The sequence below is a fragment of the Monomorium pharaonis genome, chromosome 6 (genome assembly GCF_013373865.1).
Source record: "Monomorium pharaonis isolate MP-MQ-018 chromosome 6, ASM1337386v2, whole genome shotgun sequence".
Lineage (NCBI taxonomy): Eukaryota > Metazoa > Arthropoda > Insecta > Hymenoptera > Formicidae > Monomorium > Monomorium pharaonis.
Genome location: NC_050472.1, coordinates 1829560 through 1852972, shown reverse-complemented (window position 1 = coordinate 1852972; position 23413 = coordinate 1829560). Strand labels below are relative to the sequence as shown.

General features: G+C 35.9%; 3 protein-coding genes across 4 annotated transcripts in view; 2 read left to right on the top strand and 1 right to left on the bottom strand.

The window, feature by feature from the left end:
- The first annotated feature begins 47 nt into the window (after positions 1–47).
- LOC105832815 lies at positions 48–9432 on the top strand. The gene is made up of 4 exons (XM_012674084.3): positions 48–4737; positions 5606–5796; positions 7052–7168; positions 8863–9432. Exons 1-4 carry the CDS (start codon positions 4633–4635, stop codon positions 9026–9028), a joined length of 579 nt encoding a protein of 192 aa, XP_012529538.1. The 5' UTR covers positions 48–4632; the 3' UTR covers positions 9029–9432.
- A 5856-nt stretch (positions 9433–15288) lies between these two features.
- LOC105832833 lies at positions 15289–23331 on the top strand. The gene is made up of 4 exons (XM_012674113.3): positions 15289–15436; positions 21256–21458; positions 21865–21972; positions 22060–23331. Exons 1-4 carry the CDS (start codon positions 15305–15307, stop codon positions 22199–22201), a joined length of 585 nt encoding a protein of 194 aa, XP_012529567.1. The 5' UTR covers positions 15289–15304; the 3' UTR covers positions 22202–23331.
- LOC105831718 (acetylcholine receptor subunit alpha-like 1) overlaps positions 15419–23413 on the bottom strand; it is a 210755-nt gene continuing 202760 nt past the window's right edge. For both annotated transcript variants that reach the window (XM_036288749.1, XM_036288748.1), the window contains one exon: positions 15419–17747. In XM_036288749.1, coding sequence (XP_036144642.1) covers positions 17490–17747 — 258 coding nt within the window. In that variant the 3' untranslated portion in view covers positions 15419–17489. The remainder of the gene's footprint in view (positions 17748–23413) is intronic.

The window sequence follows — 23413 nt, the reverse complement described above, 5'->3', positions numbered from 1 at the left end:
GCGCCAAATATAAGAATATTTATTATACAAAATTTATTTATTATAACTTTTTATTGAAATATTTAGTAATAAACGGGCTTGATGCTCAAATAATTAAATAATTAAAATCAACTAACGGGATTATAGTAAAGTAAAAACCTGGCGTGCCCAGGTCGCATTTTTTTATATTTCCAAGACTTTATATGTTATTGATATTAGTAAGTATATACAAAAATACGATTAATGTGGCTTTGGTTTTGTTTTACTATCCATCAGTTTCTACATTATTATCTGTTATTATTGATAACATTTACATTTTTTAATTAATTTTTTGATAGATTTTATAAGATTTTTCTAAGTCTGTTTTTCAAATATATTTGACTAATTGATCTCGTCCCATTTTTAAATGCGTTTATGTACTTGACACATTTTTTATTTGTAAAATGTTTGATATGTTATCATTTTTGCATTACTTTATTTATACAAATAATTTCCATACTTTTATTGTATAAATTAATAGTTTATTGCGTTTTAACAACCCGGGCACGCCAAGTTTTTGCTTCACTATATATGTATTATAATATATATCGCATTTATAATATTAGAAAAACACTTTACGTTTAATTGATAGTCGATATCCAATAGTATCACTCAATATTGGAAGGATTGTTAATTTACTTAACCATAAACAAAATGATAAATTATCTTATTACTAAATTGATAGTGTATTGCCAAGTTTTATCAATTATTTATTATTTATTGAATAACATTTGACTGCCGAATACATACAAACATTTAAAATCAATGATATAATCTCTTTCTCTCTTTTTTTCTATTGTTGCAGTTATTTATTAAATAACAAAATAAAGATAAATAGCGATGTAAAAATAAAAAAAGCAATTTTTGAATTTATTATACGTAATTTGAAAATTTACTACGTATTGAAAGCATACTTTATCACACCAAGATTAAAAATAAAATATTTTGAATTTTATGTTGTGTACCTGCATGGAAATAATGATTGCTGACTACACAATTTGAAATATCTGAAAATAATTATATCGAATCATTAAAAACATTATATTGGACGTAAAGGTATAAGCTGGTTGCAGGACGTCAAAAGTTTTTGCAGCAACATTATCATGCTTGAGCGTCCTATATATATAATTATTTTGACGATTCAATATAAAATTATTTTTTGATGTGTACATTTGATGTGTATATTTAACTAAATTTTTAGATGCTGTAGTAAAATTGTTCTTTTTGTGTATACATATAATTATGTACTGCGACTTTATTTGATATCATCAGGTATTTAATAATGCTGTATATACTGTTGTAAAGAGTCTGGCAGATCTCGAGTGACGTGATGTCAGTTCGAGTTTATCAAAGGAAAACTCGGGCAAGCTACTCTTTTTCTTTTAAACGTATATCATCTCTCTCTCTCCCTCTCTCTCTCTCTCTCTCTCTCTCTCTCTCTCTCTCTCTCTCTCTCTCTCTCTCTCTTTCGCGAAATCAATTACAGAGAGAATTCAGCTGGCTGTGCAATTCCAGTTTTCCGTCGTGTCTTTCCGTTGGTGGTGCAGGAAGCAAACGAATAAAGGGATATTGCTTATCCCTTTTATACTCGGTTAACTTTCCCCCGTCGTTTCGTCCGGCGGTCCGTTATACAGGCAGGCAGCACGGAATGTATATTGCGCCTTTTTCACGTCTACAAAGGGGTTGTTGCCGAAACGAAGTTGTTGTATGTCGTCCGCCCAACTCATTTTGAGGGCTTTGCAGATCGCGTGTATGTTACTGCACATGAAAGCGCAAACTAAATGGTGCAACGTCGTATGTGTAGCGTATGTGTAGCGGCAGATTTCAGATTCACGGAATACGTAAGTGTCCGACCGGTGTGTATCTTGGTAATGATATAAACCGGATCAAAATATTGAACAGCTCATATTTTATAAGCGGTAAATTATAGATGAAGTAACAATTCACGTATTATTTCGCGGAATAACTCACGATAATGTAATTTTCTAAAATCAATTCTCGGTCGAGTTTTTTAAAGCAACATCCGGGCGTCTATCAGAAATGTTTCCCCGTCCCTTTGCATTTTCGATTATACTTTTGTTTTTTACGGAATATCCCTGCAGAATATAAAAACTTTTTCATAACGCGAATCATCCAATTATTCAGTCGCGAGGACGAGAACATTTGAATATCTCGGCACGGATTTACCTAGGATACTCAGTGACATTCCCTCGTGCGCGCGTAGTTCATAATTCACGCGACTGTTAGACGACACCGACATTCCGCCGCGCGTGTAAACTATGTTTCATGCCTCGTAGATCTTAACGAATCGCGGCGAGATTACGGCGCGGCTGTATAACTACGGATATCCAACTAGTGCGAACATCCGTCGCAATCTGTATAATGGACATCCGTGGCAATTGTGTAGCTGGGATATCCGGCCATTCGCTTTGCGCGCAGCTCGATTCTCAAACCTGCAATTTGTCCACGATTCTGTAACTCTCGAACACACGGTGTGTTCTACTATACAGAAGCTGATAAGCGCTTGTGAGTGACGAAGAGAGTGAATCTCCTCTTCGTTATCTTTTATTAAAGTTTGCTTTATAAAATATACCTGAAATGCATTGGTGTGTAAACAGCCTTATGAATTGTAAGTTCAAAAATGGATCTTATTCGGCTCGGGTGCATATTGCGCAAGAAGTTACGTAATTGCATGTATAAATGTATTGAAAATATTCTCCCCTCCCCTTTTTATTTCTGTTTGTGAAGAGAGAGGTCGATCTTCAAAGTAGTTTGGAGGTGCTCAATGGCGCGCTGACACTTATCTTAGCGAAATGGTATTATTAAAATCGACACGGTCCCCGACTTCCGGGCACAAAGGATGCGGTTGTTATTTCCCTTGAGTGAACATCGATCCGATACAAGTTTCAATTTAACAGTGCATTTCCAATCAACGAGGCTTTACCTCCACGAAACGTTCCGGCAGGCGCAATTTTCTCGGAGCAGTTTTCTCGGATCAGAGATTTCCACCGCCATCATTTCCGATTAATGGTACTACATCGAGTATCCCTCCTATTACATCTATCTTATGATTCTTTTCAATACATCCGCAAGTAGATTATTGACGATCGTTGAAAAAAAATTATCTCTCTTTTTAGCTATAAAACATTTATTTGACATTAGCGACGTTAGAATTTTCGATTTAAGGGTATAGTAATCATAATTGTTAACAATCAACAACACGATAGATTATAAAGCTAACGCCGTTAATGACATAGATACGATACCGGATATGGGAAGACGTGAAGGTAAACGTAACGGCTGTGGGCCGGACTTTTGCTCCAGATGAGATTTTAATTCAACTTCGGCCGTTAATCCGCCGCCGGTACGGAAACGGAATTAATTAAAGCTGCTTAACGGGTAAGACGGGCAATTATTGGATTTACAACGCTATCGCGCTTGCCGGGATTAAACTGATACGCCGATGAATCGTTCGGCCGGCGTCGCCGGCGCTTCGACGGCCGCAACGTCGCCGGCTTAATGCACGCTTGTATCCATTGTTCGCATAAATCCCTTTCTTTCTGTGCGTCACATGCATGTATGTAGGCGTCCGCCACGTTTGATCGCGGAGCGGATTTTCGCCTCCGCCTCCTCTTGGTGCACACAATGAAAGATCGTTTTTTTTTTAACGTCAACCGAAGCGTTGACTTGTTTCGCTTACGGCGTTTGTACTCTCTTAGGAGGCCACGTGTTTCAGGGGAATACATATTCCATGAGGATACACGGAGGCTTATCTGCGCGTATACGTGAAGAAATAACTTTCAACAAAATACATTGAGAGAAAAGCATTTGATATTTGCATGACTATAATTGCATGGTAAAATAATGATGGTTAGGAGTTCTATTTTTATAGATTTATACATACTGCGTATGTTAGTAATAACTTTATATTCATAGTTCTATGAACTATGAACTTACACTAAATAACAATTTTACTATAAATTATGATAATTTTAAATATTAATGTAAAAAATATCAAGATATTGATGCCAAAAATAAAATAAATATTTGTATGTAGTAAGTGCAATCACAATTATGTGAATATAAAACCTGTTTTTTTTTCTCAGTGTAATATATATACGTATGCGACGAGTACTTTTACAATATTTGAATAAAATGCCATAATCTCTCTTATAATTTTCCTCCATCTTGTTACTGCAAAAGGTAATATCCTGAGATACAGTTTGCCGCTTCAATAATCTCAAAGTGCGCAACGTTAACGAGATTCCATATAATAGAAGAACGGTCCGTAGTACGCCTCTGTGAAACTGCCGAAGTTTTCGGCCCCTCGTAATTCCGGATCGGGTACGGTTTTGCCGGACGCAAATAGCGGCATGCGCGTTCGCGTTTCGCCCCGACCGCGAGACTCCAGGACTCATTAACGTGTTCCCACGAACATGTCGAATACTGCGATGCCCCGGAACAAGAGAACATTCGCCCACGGTTCGTTGACCGGTGATCCGATGGCCGGCGCGAATTACTTGAGCACAGAATGGGAAATGGATATCGGATACGGTCCGCGACGAGCCGTGCTTTCCGACGACGCTTCTGCGACGACACTGCAGCACGCTTGCCATGTCGTGGCTGCCTTTTTGGGTATTCTCAACCGTTGTTGGTCTCTCGGCGAATTTTTGGTGTTGTCAAGCGATACTGCTGTACCCCGAGAATACTTTATTTCAGGTATCTTCAAAATTTACTGTAAATTTTTATAATGCGTGTATCTTATCTCGAAAGGAGAATTTACCGTTTCACTTTACTTTTCGCCTGGGTGCCTTAACAAAAATTTTGTATTGTTATTTTAAAACTTTTTTATAATACTTAATTATAATGCTAGCACTTTTTTAAAGCACTTTTTATAAATGCTGTTGCATATTTATTTCGTAATTATTTTAAAATAAGACTTTAATGAAATGTTGTAATAAAAGTTATAACTAAATTATAAATTAATTAAATAGAGATTTAAATTAGACAATGAAGCTTTGTAGATCAGTCTGCTTTCGAATTCTTTAATTTTAATAGATGATTAAAAATTCCATTACATATGCATGGGAAGAAATAATGTTTCGATCGAATACAAGCTTTAAATGGATTTGATTGTGTGCATACTGACTTAATTATTACAAGAACTTTTATTTGGCACCCGCGACTCACTACGAAATACTACCGCTATAGCTATATTAAATATTTACTTGCGAGTTGCCGGCACGTTAATTAGCAAATCTAGTTCAACTCGGTCAGAGATAAATTACTGCCTTTTCTGAGAAGTATATTCAGTTATTCTCTCTTTTTCTCTTACTTAATTATTAATATTAAATAAAATTTCTTGCGATGATTTTGCTTAAAAAAAATTTTATGAAATTATTTTAGGAAAATTTTTTATGTAATTTGAGCGATATTTAATATTTCTAGCTTAAGAGAAAGAAATCGTTCGATTAAAAATGTGAAAAAGAAAGTGAGATAAGTAAATTAATTTTTGGATAATTGTGCCATTTGACTCGTGATTGAAATGCCTTTCTCGAGGTATAATCTTGAAATATTTGCTCGACAGTTTACTCTAGGTATCTCGATGCCGGTGGTGATGACGAAAAGGGGCGGCATCGCTTTCTCCACGGGATTTCAACTCAACTACGCTCTGCCGTGGAACTTGTCGCAGTTCGAACCGACGATAATTCCCGCGAGACACATCAGGGATCTCGATTTGCAGGAAACTTACGTCGCCATTGAGAACCTCTTAGACGAGTAAGTTGCGCTAATCGCTCCCGTACGTCTTCCCGTAAAGAGTTCCACTGCGAAATGTACTTTCCTTCGCAGCTCTTTAGCAGGAAATTCGAGGAGAAATCATTAAAATGTTTATCCGGTCTTTTGTGTATGCATTAATTAAATTTGCTGATAGTGAAACAAGAGGCAGACGATAAAATTTCCGATAGATATATATATCAATGGTTTCAATATATGCGGCACTTACACTGCCATCGAGAGGCCAAACGAGCTAGTTGTTGCCCTCGTTATTCTCTTTCCGCTATTCTTTTGTTCACTCTCGTACGCACGATTCCGGAACAAGTGCGCAATTTCACTCGTCGCGCCGAGTTTGCATAATGGACAGTCCAGAGAAGATTTGAATTTGTATCGAGAGAACAAATGCTGTGTTATCACTGTGAGAAATTGCCCAATGAGTCAGTAAACAGACGCGCGAGGTTATTTATAAATAATTAATTCTTAATTTCTGCAGTGTTATTGGTTGTTGCATATGATCGCTTTTTGAAATCATATTTTAGCTAAGCGCTAATTTTTTTATTTCACACTTTGAGCAAGATCTCACAAGTGTGTTACTGTTGAGATTGTAAAAAATTCTCACTGTTGATATTTTTAAAATGTTGCTATCAAAATTATTTTACGCTATGTGTTTACGCAATTCACGATATCAATTCATGATATTTCTGATAAAATTTATTTTTCTTTATTGATTTTTTGAGACTTATTAACAAAATTTATTTAATAAACAGGATGTTTAGATAAATACATATACATATATTCATTATTTATTATTTACAGAAAAGTAATTCAAGTTTTTAACTTTAGATTCGTGTTACCATTAATTATACTATTATTAAATTAAAAAGAACGTAAATGTATACGGCGATTGGCAGTCCAAATTGCGCGAAATTCTGCCAACTCTATTTCCAACGACAAAGGTCTCCCTTCGATTTACATCATTCGCGCCTTCACTCTACATAAGTGGGAGTTGCCGTCCGCAGGATCAAAGGGCGACAAGGGTAAAGACGGCAACTCGAACATAAATTAATTGGGACATAAAGCAATTACTCCGCGCGCTAGGATAGCGTACGGTGCAGGGGCGTGCGTTACAGGCGAGAAATTTGTTCCGAAAAATAACAGTAATCGCATGTAATAATAATAAAAACAAAAGATAATTCGATCGACAGAGAGTGCAAACGTCGAGCGTTCTACAAAGTAAGATTCAATGTTGACTCTTTAGACACGGCTGGCGGGACGGTAGACAGTGCCTTTTGAGGACTATCTGCGAGCTCGCGGAGATGCCTTTCCGTAGGACCCAGCAGGATATTCTCGAGGAAGTGATTCACCTAATTTTAACGTAAGTCAATTGCGACGTTTCGGCACTCGCGCTTTGACTCGCCGTAGCGAGCGAAATCGACGTACGTCGCGCACTTCCGGAAACAAGATTTATCACTGAGAAAGAGAATTGCGAGTAATGAATTCCCTTGGAAGTTTTTAATGGCTTCGTTAGAAATAATGTAACGGCTCCGTAGAAGGTGTTCGTTCGTAAATGTGTAGCTTGTAAAATGTAGGTTAGCAGGATAGAAATTCACATCCTGCAGTGGATTCTTTTCGTAGTGCGTGAAACTAAAGTTTGTCTTTTTTATAGGCTATTTAGGGCCTCCCGGGACAAAGTTCTACCGAGCTTTATTCTTCTCTTTGTACGTTTCTTTTCTTTTACCTAGGGTGCTTCACAGTTAATAACTGATTATAAATAAAAGTAAGATGTGAAATACGATTTTCCTTTTTTTTTTAAATAAAAAATACATGTCATTAATTTTGTGTTTCTAAAAATAATTTCTGAAGATAATTTTGAGAAATATTAAATAATGATTTAGACTAAGACTTAATTAAATTAACTACAGATATAAGAGAATGCACGTTACATTATTTTTTTTTCGTTAAACGCAGAAATTTCTTCTCGCTATTCTATAAAAATCCGGATACCCAAGACAATGTTAGTTTCAGATTTTGCCGTTTGAGTAAGAATGCAGCGTATGATAGCGAGAGATTCGTTGAATTACGAATACACATGTAGGTAGAGCTTACAGTTTTGACACGATTGCATGGTTTCGCGTACGCCACAGCTGTCCAGACGACCGTAAAATCCAGCTTCACGTTTGGCGGAATCCTAATTGAGCGTCGGTCGAGTAGCAGATGGCTGTTACATCATGTAAAATATTCGCCACCGGCCGGCTGCAAGCCGTCCTGTAACCAGGAGCCACGAATTTGCTATTCCAAACGCGCTCACGCCCGCGTATGTTCGAAGGAAATTGCGCCCGAGCTAACACCGCGCGGTAATTGCGCGACTAAGTCTGACGTGTACATTAAGTTTCCGGAAGTGTTTCGTCTAGGTTTTCGTCGGGCATCGTCTTATAGTATTCCCTGATTCTGTCCTCGACCCTCGGAAATCTCTTCCGAAGTAATCTAACAAAACACCGATGGCGCTGCGTGCCCAAGAAATTCCGCGAGTAAACCCCAGTTGTCAAGTATGTTTTACAAATTAATGCCGACGAGCCATTAATTGCCGGGCATGCAAATTTCTGAGATTTCGAAATATCCAATGGTATTTGTATACATTCATGACGGGTTCAATAATTGTTGGAAGGTAGATAAATTAAAATATTTTGTGCAAACATGACCAGAGATTTTTTGAATATTATAGAGCAACAGAAATTTTAACGTAACGTATATCATAACATTTATTTTTAGAATGTTGATGAAAGTATGTCTCCAAAAAAATAGATAATTATTCGAATTTTAATTTACTTTTAATTCTGATTGAAAAAATATATTGTATATATGATGTATATATATATATATATATAATTGTATATTCTAAATATAAAGAGAAAATTAATATAATAACTTTGATCGAATTGTTAAAACAATGAGCGCTTAAATTACTGGACACTTGGAAAGATATTGGATAACGCTTGAGAGATACGGTTGAATAACCCTAAAGCTAACCGGAAAGTGTTAGAAACGATTTAATCTGAATCTCCTTCGCAGGCCCACGGAGGACTTGCCGGTAGCGATTAATTCCAGTCACCAGAGCGCCAACAAATTGTATCAGGAAGCCGAACGGCTGGGTAGGTCTGGCGGCGACTGCGTTCTAACGTATCCTGACTGTATCGAGTCGCCGTTGGAATCATTTACAGAGATTGTATTCCCTTAAGTAATCGAATCGTTGCGATCCGCTTTCATTTTCTTCAGGATTAGGACACACTCGAATTCCATCGTGCGTTTAATTACGCGTGTCATTTTTATCAGTAGAGAAGAATCTTATTACGCCAAAACTCTTGGTCTTTTATTCGTAAAATTGTGATGTTTTTGTTACGAGGTAAATTTGATCTGTGCATTCGCGCGAATGTGGATGATGATGGAAAACTTCAGCTTGCAAACAGTTGTGTTGGTCGAAACAAATTAGATTTGTTTGAAAAATATGCTTTAAATATAGCAACAGCAATTTATTGCTCTTGTTTTTGTGAAAGTGACATGTGTCGTTCCATTTGCACAGATATTTCAGTATAAACTGGGAACTTAAAACAAAAAATTTACAGCGATATAAAAACTAAAATTTATAACAAATATAAATATAATAGATCCGATAACTATATGCAAAAAAATACTCTTGATATTTTTAAATTTCCCAACTTTGTCCAGTTCTTCCATTTTTATATTTGCGTTTGTAAAATACATGAAAATTGATACATATATTTGATTTGATAAAATTAGTTTAAAACATACACAGTTATTTGTGTTTGAATGAATTAATTGTAAATATATTGAGATCATAAAGATATTATAATAGTATTAATATATTTCTAAAATATTATTTAAATTCAAGCTTTTTTTATGAGAGGCATAAAACGACATTGATTAAAACTTCTTTACTTTCAGTAACAATTTCTTATTTATACATGTATGAACATACTTATCTGTATATACAAGAAATTTTCGCTCAACAGAAACGACTATGAATAACGTTCGTTGACTCGGTGCGACGATCAAGTGACCGTGTTCTGTCGCAGCTTCGCGAAACGAGGAATGGAAAGGGTGCTAAGTAAATTTCGCTGTCAAGTCCCGTCGTAAGATAGCATGAAGAGCGATATACGACGCCCAATTTCTTTTCTCCTACGTGTCTGCCGGGACTCTTTATCTGGTTTCGTAAATACCATGTGTCCCATCCCTGCTTCGCCCTTACCTCCTCTCATTCTCCGCAGTTTTCGCCTTATCCTCCCTTTCTCTTCCGACATCTCACGTGCTCCAGATCTTTCAATGTCTCTTCCTTCCGTGTGTTTCGCACCATCGAAAAAGTTACGTATCTGGAACATCACGCACGAGACGGAGAGACGATCTTCCTCCGCTGGACGATGATGGAGCACATCTAGTCACGCACTTTCGCATGTCGGCCGCGCACCGAGTGCCCTAGAATCGGTGGAGAGTGGAACGATAATGTTATCCCTTGCGAGATTCAAAGCCGATTTCTGTTAGCGAGTGCTTGCCTAAAAGGATTTATAGTTTTTGAGTTAGTTTTGCGAACTAAGCTTCAGGAGATGAAGAGATCATACGCCTTAATTAACTATAGAGTGCGGCTTTATATTTTTCGGACGTTAACTGTGAGTGAAAATTCGACCACATAATTAACATTTTTTCCTACTTTTTTATGTCTGCTTAATGTGCTGTAAAATAAAACTACTGAACTATAAAGATAAATTTTAATGTTTAGTTCTAACTAGCGTTGCTATATTTAATAGAAAATTTGTGAATTAGTCTCTAGATGGAAATTCACCCATAGTGGCACTTTAAGGTTAAATTTCAAGCGAACTTTAAAAAGTTCTTCATTTCAGGCTTATAGATATGTATAGTCATATAGATATGTTGTATTGATAATTGGATATTGATAAATTGCGCTTCAAATCTTAACGAAAAGTCTCATGCGATATTGCTCAACGTGATTTAACGCTTGCGAAATATTTTATTACTATTTTGTAAAATCTAAATTTACAGAAAAAATTTTTATTAAATAATATTTCAGGTAATTTATGTCTGTACAGGACGTGAGATCACTCGTCGTGAAAAAGTTCACGAGAAGATTCAACGTTGCTTAATTTTGCGTTTATCCTGCGCGTTTTCGGAGATCGTGCTGCGATCCTGGTGTTAAACACATTGTATTACACTCTTGGGATTAACAGTTACACGTGCGATAATAGTATAACGTTACAATAGAATTACGCGCTAGAGGATTACGTGGCTTAATTAATTAAACAATCAACTGTTTGTCGGTAACGATATGTTACAATTTTCAGGTAAAGCATGCATTGTGAGCTGACACATCCATCTTGCTCGGTGCTGAAAGAATGGACTTTTTCTCCGTTTGTACCATACAATTTCACTCAACCACTTTATTGTCTCCCATTTCCATCTTCATTTATCTTCTCGTCCGAACTTTCTCCCTCTAATTTTTATTCGTCCATCTTTCGAAACTTCGAAACCCCGGTGCCCCGAAAACCTCAAGTGTGAAGTATCGGAAATAAGATTACTCGCGTTATTTCGCGCAGCGCGGCGCATTACATAGTTTCATTATAGCGCACCAATTAAAACTTCGCAAGTCATTAACTCGCGGAGATTTACCCTCGACATAGAGTAACGACCTCTTTCTCTATTTAGTCCCACCGATTTACGCTCTCCCCCTTTCTTTTCGATCCCGTCTTCATTTATCTCGTCTGGCTTCTCTCTCACTTCTGGTCTCCTCTTATGTGCGTTATATTTCTTATTCGTACACACCCTACGCTCCTCTCTCTCTCTCTCTCTCTCTCTCTTTCTCTTTCTCTCTCGCATCTTTTTGCCCTTCTTGAGGCTTCAAAGCTCGAGCGTGTAATCTTCTTGTTCCAAAACTTGTTCCGCGTGACGCCTCTTATCCGGAACTTGTCGCGGACATTCCTACCTGGGGAAGAGGTAGTGACAACTTTCTGCAAACAGTGATTACAAAGGCTGAACTGACAAACATTCGTAGCAAAAGGGGGAAGTAAGCGGCAGATTGCTATCTATCTCGCGACATTATCTGACTGCTACTTTCCGCGCGCGTTTTCGCCCCCATTGTTCGGATTGCACGGTGGCCTGTCATTAACTTTAATCGTCGTTACAGTTTTACGAAGTATTCCGCGCTATTACATTACACGCGCATCACTTGACACGTGGAGGCGATAAAATTTAATTGAAACGTCGACTGGAAAAAAACGACGCACGAAGTAATCTGTGTAACGATGATTAATTACGCCTGACATTATGAGTGTCATTTAAACAATGTTAAACATGAAAAAAGCGGAGTTAAATTCAGTGTAAATAGATAAAATATAATTCAGGTAGAAGATTTATTTATCCACAGTGAAAACAGTAATCCAAATTCCTACGTAACAATCAAATATTTAAAAAACTCAATATTATGTAGTAACATTTAATATGCGTTCAAATAAATCTTTTACGTTTTGAATAAATAAAATAACCAATATATCAAAAATCTCTTGCTTACATACAAGTAATTACAAAAAGCAAAGTAAATTATATCAATATTATATGAAAAACAATGCAATTTAAGCTTGCGTCAGATTAAATTTTATAAAAAACCTCTTGCTACTTTTGTCAATCAAATAAAGATAATTTTATTTTTCTTATAAAATGTATTTTAAAGATACATTAATACGATCGAATAATATAAATTTTTTAATTATTTTATTTGCAAATACATAAGCTTTAATAATCGCATTTTATCACTATTTGCAAGACTGAATTTTTCGAGATGTGAGGAAAGTCATCGATCTGCGTTTACTAAGCGAATAGATCGGCCGAATTTCAGGAAACATTAATTTCAAGAACATCCCGAGAGAGAAAGAGAGTCTCTTCCGCTCGCGACTCTCTGCGAGCGCCAAGTTATTTGAGCGTGCTTGACCATAATTCATCGCAGGTGTCGACTCGCTGAGCAAGCAATTCGTGCGGCTCTACGAATTTACGTTAATTTCCACGAGGCGGGCCACGTGCGCCGACAGTAGTTCCGAAGGGGGCGAGCAGGAACGGCCGGTTAAAGTCAGACAAGCGTGCGTATGCGCTATTCCTACAGCGAGTTTACTGTGCTCCCGCTTAAGATTAAAGGTACGCTCGTACTAGAACGGAACACATGTTTGCTACAAATTCGATTACGGTCCTAAGATTCAGTATTTTTACGTTGTTACGTTCAATATTAATATTGACTAAATTTGCCGCTCACTCCGTTTTACGAATGTGTCGATTAACCATAGCGCGTCCAGGGAACCTACATGAAATTGCATTTATTACTGGGACAGAACGTCTGTCTACACGTTTTGAAGCGCTGAAAATATGAGATTTACGATTTACCTGGTAAATTCTCTTAGGGAATATGTAAGAAGATTCACTCTTTGCGAGAGGCGGTATGCGATTTACGGTATTCGCGTGCAAGTAAACATAAGTAAGGTCTTGATGCGATGTGACGTGTTACTCGGCGCGAGGTGAACTCAAAGGGAAAACGCGCGGGAGACGGTGAATCCCCGACGACGAAGGTCTCCCTTCGGGCGATACCGAGAAACCTTTCCGGGTGCCAGACATTAGAGTTATTTACCGCGGGAAGCTCCATTTTCGGCGGCCCGCTCGCCACTCGGCGAGCGAAGTGTGAAGGCAACGCGATACTTATACACAGGCCGGGCCATAAAGGCCGCCATAAATTGCACCCTTGATAAAAGTAGCTATATTTAATGCCGGCCACCCGCGGGGTACACCTGAATACGAATTCATTCGTCCTGACAGTGGCAGCGTACATTTTATCCGCAGAATACGACGCGAGTTCAAGAATCGTGCGCTCTTTTCGGTCCAAGATTACGGATGTATTTGTGCCGCCATTGTGCGCCCTGCTTCTTATTCCCCCGTGAAATCGACTCCGAGGTGAGTGTGATATTACGCCGCTTGTGAAATAAAAGTTATTACAAGCCAGTTTTTTAAAATGTTATTTCAACTTTTGATAAAAATTTCTTTCATCTAATTTTATGAAAATTTTCAGGCATTTGTACGCATAATTTTTATACAATTATCAAATACAATTATTAAAATTTATTTTTATTATTACATTCATTTTTATTATTACACAGAATTTAATTATTAAAATTTGTTTTTTGCGCTTTACGCCTAAACGCAAATTACGATTTCCTCCAAATTTGGCTGGAAATATCTTTCCGTAACGTACAATCGACTGATCGATCATTCGCGAGAGGACGTGCATTTTCGTAATTGTTATAAACAATTGAAAAATTGATTTTTATCGTTTTGTGCGCCTCACGCCTAAACGCAATGTACGATTTCCTCCAAATTTGGCTGGAAATATCTTTCCGTAACGTACAATCGACTGATCGATCATTCGCGGTTGGCCGTGCATTTTCTTTATTGTTATAAGTATTTTTTAAATTAATTTTTATCGTTTGGAGCCGTGAAACCGCTACGTTCTCGTCGTCGGGTCTGTGTGCGGCATAAAGCGATAATGTACTTTAGAAAGAAAAATCGCTGCATTATTCTGATAATCAATCATGTTTTGCAAAAATGCATTTTCATAAAAATTTTCATATACGGTTAATTAAGTCATTCTAGACTTCAAGAAATATTTTCGTAGAAACTTGAAGACAGCGTTCCCTTGTATTTATCTGACTAACGTAATTAACAATTTAAAAAACCACTCAACAATTAATAACGATCGCGAATGAAAATCTCATAACCAGGGAATTTTTAACGTTTGATTGAATGGTGTTTCCTGGAAACGCCTATATGACGTTCGGCCCTGGCTGCTGGGCGTTTGGCTGCTAGCTTCAGCTACATAAAGATATTTTGCTTTTTTGCTGTGTCACACTCCATTTTTGTAAAGTGATGTTATTTTGCTATTCTTGTACGCATGGCGAATACGCGGTACGGACATTTAATGAGTCGCTTCGCGTCTCAAAAGGACAAAAAAGAATGAGAGAGGGTGCAGTTTAGGACAACGAGGCACTTCTGAATAATAATGTTTTTCGTGTTTTATGTAGGAAGAAGAAAATGGCCAGTTTTTGGATAAAAGCAACGCAATAAATGATGAAAGTGGAACTCTGAGTGCATAGGCAGTACGGCTTTTTGATAGAAACGAGTAGAGCAGTTGTTGACTTCAACCACCCAAAAAACTGTTATTGAAAACTGTTTTGCGTACGGAACTCTCTCTCTATTTCTTTTGCTTAAACTGTATTTTTCTCGAGTTTATTTGTGTTACCATTGAAACTGATATACATGATCAAAATAAATGCATGAGCAAATACAATACTCACCTGACTTGCCGTTAGATCGAATTAAAGAATTTGAAATGTTTTACATATTTGTAAAAATAAATTGCATTATACATTTCTTTCATTAGTTCTATCAGCTTCTAATGGCGAAAAAGGCGTTTCTGCTCAGCTTCCTCGTGTTATATTGTTGGAAAAGCGAGAGTTCCGTGTCCAGATCGAGGAGGCAAATATTGTACCCACCGCCAATTGTCTACCCATATGGAGGAACATTCAAGGTATTTTTACTCCTTATCTCTAGAAAGTATCATTTTTCCTCATTAATATCGTTCATTGGTTCTAATTTTATCGTGCGAAGTTCTACGCCTGGAGACTCGAGGATCCTTGATTAGCTCGAGAACTAATTTTTGAAATTCTTTTTGCTGCGGGCGTATTTGAAAATTTTCTGTATCTGAATATTTCTTTCAAGAAGACTCGTTGACTAATTACGATTCTCACGGTGTAACATTTCGCCGAGCGAAGTAATAGCGTTTTTTTTTTCGCGGAGACGCGGATTCTACTCCGAGGCAAAAATCTTCCATTCAACGAGCCAATAACACTTTTATCCTTGGACGTGATAGATTTCTCTAATTATCCTGCAATCTGGATAGTGCTACAATAAAGTTATCATTTTTTAAAACAATACTTTTGAAAACCTTTCAACGGGCAGTTAGAAATTACATGAATTATTTTGTTATTTTAATATTATTTATTAAATAAAAATGTAATTTCTTATAATGTCATATTTCGAATGCTTAATTAACATTTTAATTAAAATGTTTGTAATTATATTTGCAGTTTGTAATTTGTTATTTGTAAAATCAAGAAAAAATGTTGCATAGAGATATCTAATTATAAAATATTTTATATTTATATATAGTTTTAGTCTTTATAAATAATAAAAAAATAATTGAAAGTTTAAGAAAAAGAAAAAGCGCAACAGATAAGATTGTATTTTAACACTAATTTATTCTTCCCCATAATTATTCTTCCTCTTCGAACTTTCTTATTAATGTATTAAATAAAAATTCTATCATATATATATATTGCATTGATTTTCTTTACAAATTTATTCTAGTAATTTAAATCTATTTTAATTAACGCGATGGAATCAAAATAATTTCAAGGACAAAATAATAAAAAACATTTTTAAATTTTCTTCAAATACATTTTAACGCTATCGATAACAGTGCTATTAGTTGCTTTTAACAGTACAAAAAGCAGAAGAACAAATTTAAATGGTGAGAACGTCGGGGACGTTCGCCACGGGACGCAATTGATAATTAACTGCAGTTTTATCTGCGGTCCGCTCTTAAATCCTCTAATTAAATCGGTAAATTCCTGCTGTGCAGTTTTCGCAATTGGATGAAACGATTCGATGTCGTGATGGGTTGTTTGTCTTCGTTTTCGCAGTATCTCTACGAGATATTCTTAGTTATTAGAACTACCTCTCTCTCTCTCTCTCTCTCTCTCTCTCTCTCTCTCTCTCTCTTTCTCTCAAAGAAAGAAAACTTACAGGAAATTAAACGAAAACTTAATAGAGTATCTGATCGGCGTGTGTAAATAAGCGATTTCAAGTTGTCTAGAGAAGTAATCAGGAATGAGAGAATATTAGTTCTTCCTTCGGTTTCCCGATTCAAGCTTTACTATGCGATTAGATAATAGATGTTGACGATTATTATCTGAAAATCTCTCTAGATGAATTATGTATCTATAAATTGTAATACTTATAAATTTGGTAAACTTACAAATATATATGATTTTCGTAATCGCAATTACGATATTTATTTGAAAACATTGTATGTGTCTTGATACAATTTTATATCAGTAAAAACGTTATTGAAAATTAAGTTATCATAAATTGGCAAAATTATATTATTTCTTCGAAGAATATCATAGAAATAATACTGAAAATAAAATGCAACATATCCCAAAAAAGAATCTGACAGTTTGAATTGATCGTTGCGCCTTTTTTATATCACATTGTGAAAACGGGAAACAAAAAATTTCATAAAATGCAAGCACACGAGGGATAAATTCGATGCGATTGATACGCGTGAAAGGACACATCGAAATAGACGTGCTGGCGTACGTACAAATCGTCTCGATCATTCGCGTTATAACGCCAAGATAGTCAATTGTTCGCTGGGAAAGTCAAGAAAACCCTTTAATCCAAGAAGCAGCGCGGCAATTGTAAATATTTGAATGTTTGCCTTTTAAAACGCCGGCGGCTAAAGGGGTAAGCGAATTGGGCGCGTTCGGGTCACCGCACGTGCAAACTCGCGAAGGAAATTATGTCGAGGTTTGATTGTGATTCATGACGAGGAGACGAGCGGAGGAGACGAGAAAGGCGAAGCTCTTTCTCCTCAGAGTATTGCTTCCTGTAGTAATATCGTCTTGCGCAAAATGCCTCTTTGATAAAATGCGGTATACGTTATATATCGCGAATACCCTCGTTGTTACTGTGCTTGATACGATATTCGAGTATATAATGTTACTGAATATTGCGATGCTTCCCAGGGAATGATCTATAGAACTGATCGACAGAATCTGAAATATATATAACATATGTATTATTTTCTACAAAAAATTGTATGTAATCTCCAAATAGTTGAAGAAATTTCAAAGGCAATATTTAACATTTTTGTAACAAAATAGAATTTTTACACATGCATCATTCTTATTAAATTTAAAAAAAAATATTTTTTTCGTATTTTCGTATTCGTATTTTTTAAAAAGTTATACATGTGGACATCTGAGCACTAGATAATACGCTTCTTTTAGCCGTTAGGCGACTTTAATGTTGCATGCTAGAGCACACTTAGTTTGATAATTATAAATAAATCAATATTAAGAGAGTATTTGATTTCAAATTTAAATTAATGTAGTAGTAAACAAAACATTATTGAGATTATTTAACGAGGAAATCTAAATCGACTTAAAAATAGAAGAGCTCTTTAAACGTTTTTCAATAGTGATCGTATTCAATAATATCACATATAAGGAGGAGGCACAGAGTAAGTTTTTGAATAGGTCTGATACTTTCTAGGGAATGAGCCACGATTTTATGACAACGTGATTTTTTGTAGCTTCAAGGAGCTTACCAAAAAAAAAGAAAAATAAATCCTATCGTACAGGGCTCTTACAATACCTTACCTTTCGGCATAATTATGTGCCACTCAGCGATCGCTCGAAGCGAGAGAAGAATGAAAGGTATTTAAATATGTAGGTTCTATATACATATAACTATGACATTACTGAGGAAGTGACGTTAACTATTTATTTTGTAAAAAGTAATGTTCAATTTTAATTTTTTTTTAATTTACAATGAACTATTAGTAAATCTTGACACAACGATTTTAATTTTGTCCATTTCTTTTACAAGATACGCGGGTAAAGCGAAGCTCTTTCTCCTTGGAATATTGTTTCTTATAGTACTTAATACTTTGTCTTATACAAAATGTATCGTTAAATAGAGTACGGCTTGAATATATATATATCGCGAATGCCCTCGTTATTGCGCGCTTGATACAGTGATATTGGATTATACAACGTCTGTTAAATACCACGAGAAAAGCTCGCCCAAGCTGGTTCCGTGCAACCAATTCAACATGGGAAGACGTTTGCATGCGTTTCTTCTGGAGATCGGTGGCGCCGGCGCTTTAACAAATGTGCAATATCCGTAACAGAGGTAAATTCCCAGGTAAACATTTAGAATTACAAAGCTCGGCTACGATCGCGGGAGAGCCTTCGGGATTCCTAATGTAAATACGTTCCGAAAGTGCAATAGCAGAGAAAACAAGACGCCGCGAGCGTAGCGCGCTTTGCATCCTCTGCAGAGAGCAGATATTTAGAATGGGATATTGATCTCTTTTGATTCCAATAAGCAGAGAACGATCAGTTCGTTCCTCGTGGGAGGACGACAAATTTAGATTTTGTTGCTGCATAACGAAAATATTGCGAGATTTACAGTGATTCAACGAAGAGCGAGACTGGATGCAGCGCGAAAATGTTGGCGCAAGGAATCGGTAGAGAGGAAGATAAAAGAATTCGCGTAAGTTACATATAAACTTGGTTAATTCAGGTTTAGACTAGTTTCTTCAAGAACGAAAAAAAAGTTATTATAACACAAACTTAGAATAATATTAGCGCCATTCAATTCTAATAGAGTCATGATACGCGGATGAAAAGAAATAAACATTTGATTTCTTCCTTCATAATTTTTGCAAGATATTTATGGTTATTTTGTCGTGTTTTTAAATAAATATATAATAAATAAATATATATAATAATAAATTTTTTTCAATTATTATAATTTAAGAAAACTTTAAATTAAATGTAGGCAGCAGCTCAAAAACTGATTATCTTAATATAATGAAAGAAAAAAAATGAATAAAAAATCTTTAATAGTCTTAGTTTAACATAAAAATTTTTCGATACATAACATTCTCATGCTTTATATTTTAATTCCACAATTGAAGACGTTGGCAGTAACAGGAGACAATTACCCTGTAAGTAATTGAAGAACGTAAAACAACATTTTTTGGGCATATAACGAATATTTTACTTAGCATTATTAAATTATGTATGTGTATCATTTGCATTTTCGTAACGTTTCTCAAGATGCGAGGAGGGTAAAAGAGATAATGTAAATAAATTGGCAAGTCTTGACGACATCGCTCTTGCACGAAGAATACGAAGTATCTAAGCAAAGCAGAAGCGTCACGCGACATAAAAACTAATGTAGGAGGAAGGACAGGTTTGGCAAGTTGCCAGAGAGTTGTGTATTCTCCATTAAGTGGCTTCTCCATCATCTGCAGATTAGATTGCAAAAGTAGCGTAAGGATAGAGATCTTACTATCGTGCATAAAACCGCAATTAAAATCGTAGTCGAGGAAATGTAGTGCACGTTCTCCGCGAGATGCATAATGAAAGTCTTTCCTTGATATTTCACGTTGTGGTGCGTTTCGGTACACGAAGTTTCACGTACGTTTTTCATTGTCTATCCGTTTCTCGATACCCCACGAGTTGCAGGCGATTCTCGTTTCCCCTTTCGCGTTTCTCGTCTCGGAATCGTTCATCAATCTCTTCTCGATCACGCGCCCTGCACCGACTGAACCATCGGCTGCGCATCTTCACATTCAGTAGACGCTGATATTATCGTTATTGGTGCTTCTCGCTTGTATGCCGTGCTGGACCAGACACGGCTTTCTTCTTCCATTTCGCGGGTGATTTACGACGTCGCGTAATCTCTGAAATGAATTCGCAAGTCCTACTGGATTTATTCTCGCGAATCCTATTCTTTACGGCTAGATACTAGGTATTAGCATATGAATTTTTATGTCTATTACGAGATGGCATCAGCATCCGCGTCCTTCGAGTCGCGGCGGATGCGTCCTTGCTCTCCGTTTTTCCATTCCCGGCGCGTGCTGACTCAAGAAAAATCACCAAATTAATTCTCGTCCGTTTTTCGTTCCCCGTATCCTTTGGTCTATACTTTTCCGGATGAGCGAGGAAACTACCCCTCGCGCGATGTATCCGTTCTCGCGGCCTATACCTTTTATTCTCCGTCCAAGTAGAAAGCGGAGCTTTTATCTCGATCGCTTGAGAGACAGATAAATTCTTTATTTTCGAGGTTAAAAAAAGAAATGTTTCTCTTGCGCGCGCGAAAAGGAGAGAATACCGTGATTTAAACGTGATCGTAACAGCTTTCGAATTTTTTTCTAAAAATGTGCAAAACGCGTTCCGCGATATTATTTCGCGGTTGGAATTTTGCAGCACTATTTCTCGTGAGAAATTTTCGAGGAGAGTTGTCACCTCGCTGCATCTCGGCGTCCCTTCGATTTTATTATAATTTTTGTCTTCGGACACATTCATGTTTCTTTTATATAAGGAAATGTATCTTATTTACATTGTAACACCTGGTACATTCAAAGCGCATTCAGATATATAATATATATTAGGAAACTTGTAAATAGCTAAATTAATAGACATTCTCGTGAGCACGATGTAAGCACGATGATAAATATATTAATTTGGTCGTTGTATCTGTGATAAGCTCATCGTGGGATTTGCAGTGCCCGTACAGCTCTCAGGTAGGATTTTGGTTTACGGGCAGAACTTGCAGTTCCAATACCTCTTGCCGCAAAACGCGACGCTCTTCACGGAGTTTTTCGCGTCATCGTCGCGACGGCGACGTGAAAGCGTTAGCTGGAACGAAAGGATGACTATCTATCGGCTTTTGGAGGAGGAGTTTGAAAGGTGAGAATCATTTCTCTGTCGAACACTGTTCATGTGCGATGTACGATATGATATGTCTAACGGTATATGTAACAGTATACAAATTTATCATATTTACACGCGAATGTACGCGAGATACAAACAAAAATTCAGCAGATAATATCTCTTGAAATAATATTTCAAGAAATGTTTAGCAGATAGCAAAACATTTCAAGAGATAATTCAAATTTGCGGACAGAATCGGGCTAAATTATTGGCAAAGATAGAAGATATATTTTTTGTGAAATTGCTTTTTATCTATAAAAATCCAATTAATCAAAATACATGCGTAAACAACAATTGTTCATTAAATTAAATAAAATGTTGCTACTACTACACGTGTATGTATAATTGTTTCTTCTTTTAATAATTAATTTGTAATTTGCAGAAGAGGGATAAATGGGAGAGAGTGCATGAAAAAGAGCATATGCGAAACAGCAACGACACCTTTGGAGGACGAAGGACTTGTGGGAGAATTGTTTCACCTTTTACTTACGTAAGAACGTCTAAGTTTAAATTTCCGAGTGGATTTAAGTTTCGCTACGTTTTACGAGGAAATGAGATATAAGATGTTTAATTCTAGGCCTCGAAAAAGCGATACACCTTTAGAGTCCGAGTATTTACAAGCCCTAGAATTTGGACGAGGATATCAGGATTGCTCACGGATTTACAGATCATGTCTTCCTGGTCAAGGAATTCTAGATCAAATCTCAAAAATAATATAACCCAAAGCCAATTTTACAAATCAACTAAATTTAAAATTAATAAAGAAAGCCCAGAGAACATTATGACTTAAATAAGATTTTATTATTAAGCGTTCAAATGTAAGTTGAAAATAATTCATACAAAGAAATGATTATATTTCAATGTTTCTCGACTGTGGTATGATTTGTACTGGACGTAGATATGATGGTGAATAGTATGACACTTTTCTGACGGAATCTACAGAATTCGAAAGATATGAATTATTTGCAACAATTGCGTATAATCTTTTATTTAAATAATTAAAGGAATTTTAAAAGCAATATTTAACATTCTCGTAAACATGTTCAAATAAGTTCGAATACAAATAAATAATTTACACAAATTTACTACAAATAAAAATTTACATATATGTATGATTCTTATTAAATATTTTTTACACAGTGATACATATTAAAATTTCTACATCTATCGTTAATTCTTACTTTTAACCGCTAAGCGACTGTAATATTAAATGTCGTAGATATTTATCTAGATAATTATAAATAAATATCAAAAAATAAATTTGAAATTACTGTAAACATAAGGAAATTATAATAGAGATTATTTAACGGTTTCAACGAAAACATTTAAATTGATTTATAAATAAGAGCGTTTTAAACAGTTTCTCATTAGTGATCGTATTCAGTTATGTCAATATATAAAAACGAAACAGAGAATAAATTCTTGGATAGTTCGATATTGCTATAATGTCTCTATTTTGTAATTTTTAATGACAGTGGTGGTGTTGTTTACACTGTTGTTGCGCAGGTAATGTAATTAAAAAAAGTTGCGCATCGACAGTCTAACAACCACGACACTGTATCGCTAGATGTTATAGAATAGTGTTCCCGAAGAACGATCTTACGGCTTTATAACAAGTTTCATAACACAGGGAACTTCTTAAAATTTGAGATCAAATTCCATTGGATATATCTCTTCAATGTCTTTCGGGATTTGTATGCCAAATAATGATAAATAAAGGATTACAGAGGGTACTCTTGGATATTCGAGTAAGTTTAACATATTGTTGGGGTCAAATTCATTACTGAGGAAGTAACATTGACTGTCCTTTTTGTGAAAAAAATGTTAAATTGTAGTCTTCCAGTTTATGACAAATTATTAATAAATCTTGACATATTAATTTATTTTAATTTCGCCTTTTAGAAATTATACTTGATTTATTTACAATTAAA

What these genes read in the sequence shown, in the direction of transcription:
- LOC105832815 (XM_012674084.3), top strand. Translation starts at nt 4,633, where the DNA reads ATGTCGTGGCTGCCTTTTTGGGTATTCTCAACCGTTGTTGGTCTCTCG. An exon ending in ATTGAGAACCTCTTAGACGA is followed by an intron (nt 5,797 to 7,051) that starts GTAAGTTGCGCT and finishes TTGACTCTTTAG; the next exon opens with ACACGGCTGGCGGGACGGTA. An exon ending in GTGATTCACCTAATTTTAAC is followed by an intron (nt 7,169 to 8,862) that starts GTAAGTCAATTG and finishes TCTCCTTCGCAG; the next exon opens with GCCCACGGAGGACTTGCCGG.
- LOC105832833 (XM_012674113.3), top strand. Translation starts at nt 15,305, where the DNA reads ATGGCGAAAAAGGCGTTTCTGCTCAGCTTCCTCGTGTTATATTGTTGG. An exon ending in TTGGAGGAGGAGTTTGAAAG is followed by an intron (nt 21,459 to 21,864) that starts GTGAGAATCATT and finishes TGTAATTTGCAG; the next exon opens with AAGAGGGATAAATGGGAGAG. An exon ending in TTGTTTCACCTTTTACTTAC is followed by an intron (nt 21,973 to 22,059) that starts GTAAGAACGTCT and finishes GTTTAATTCTAG; the next exon opens with GCCTCGAAAAAGCGATACAC.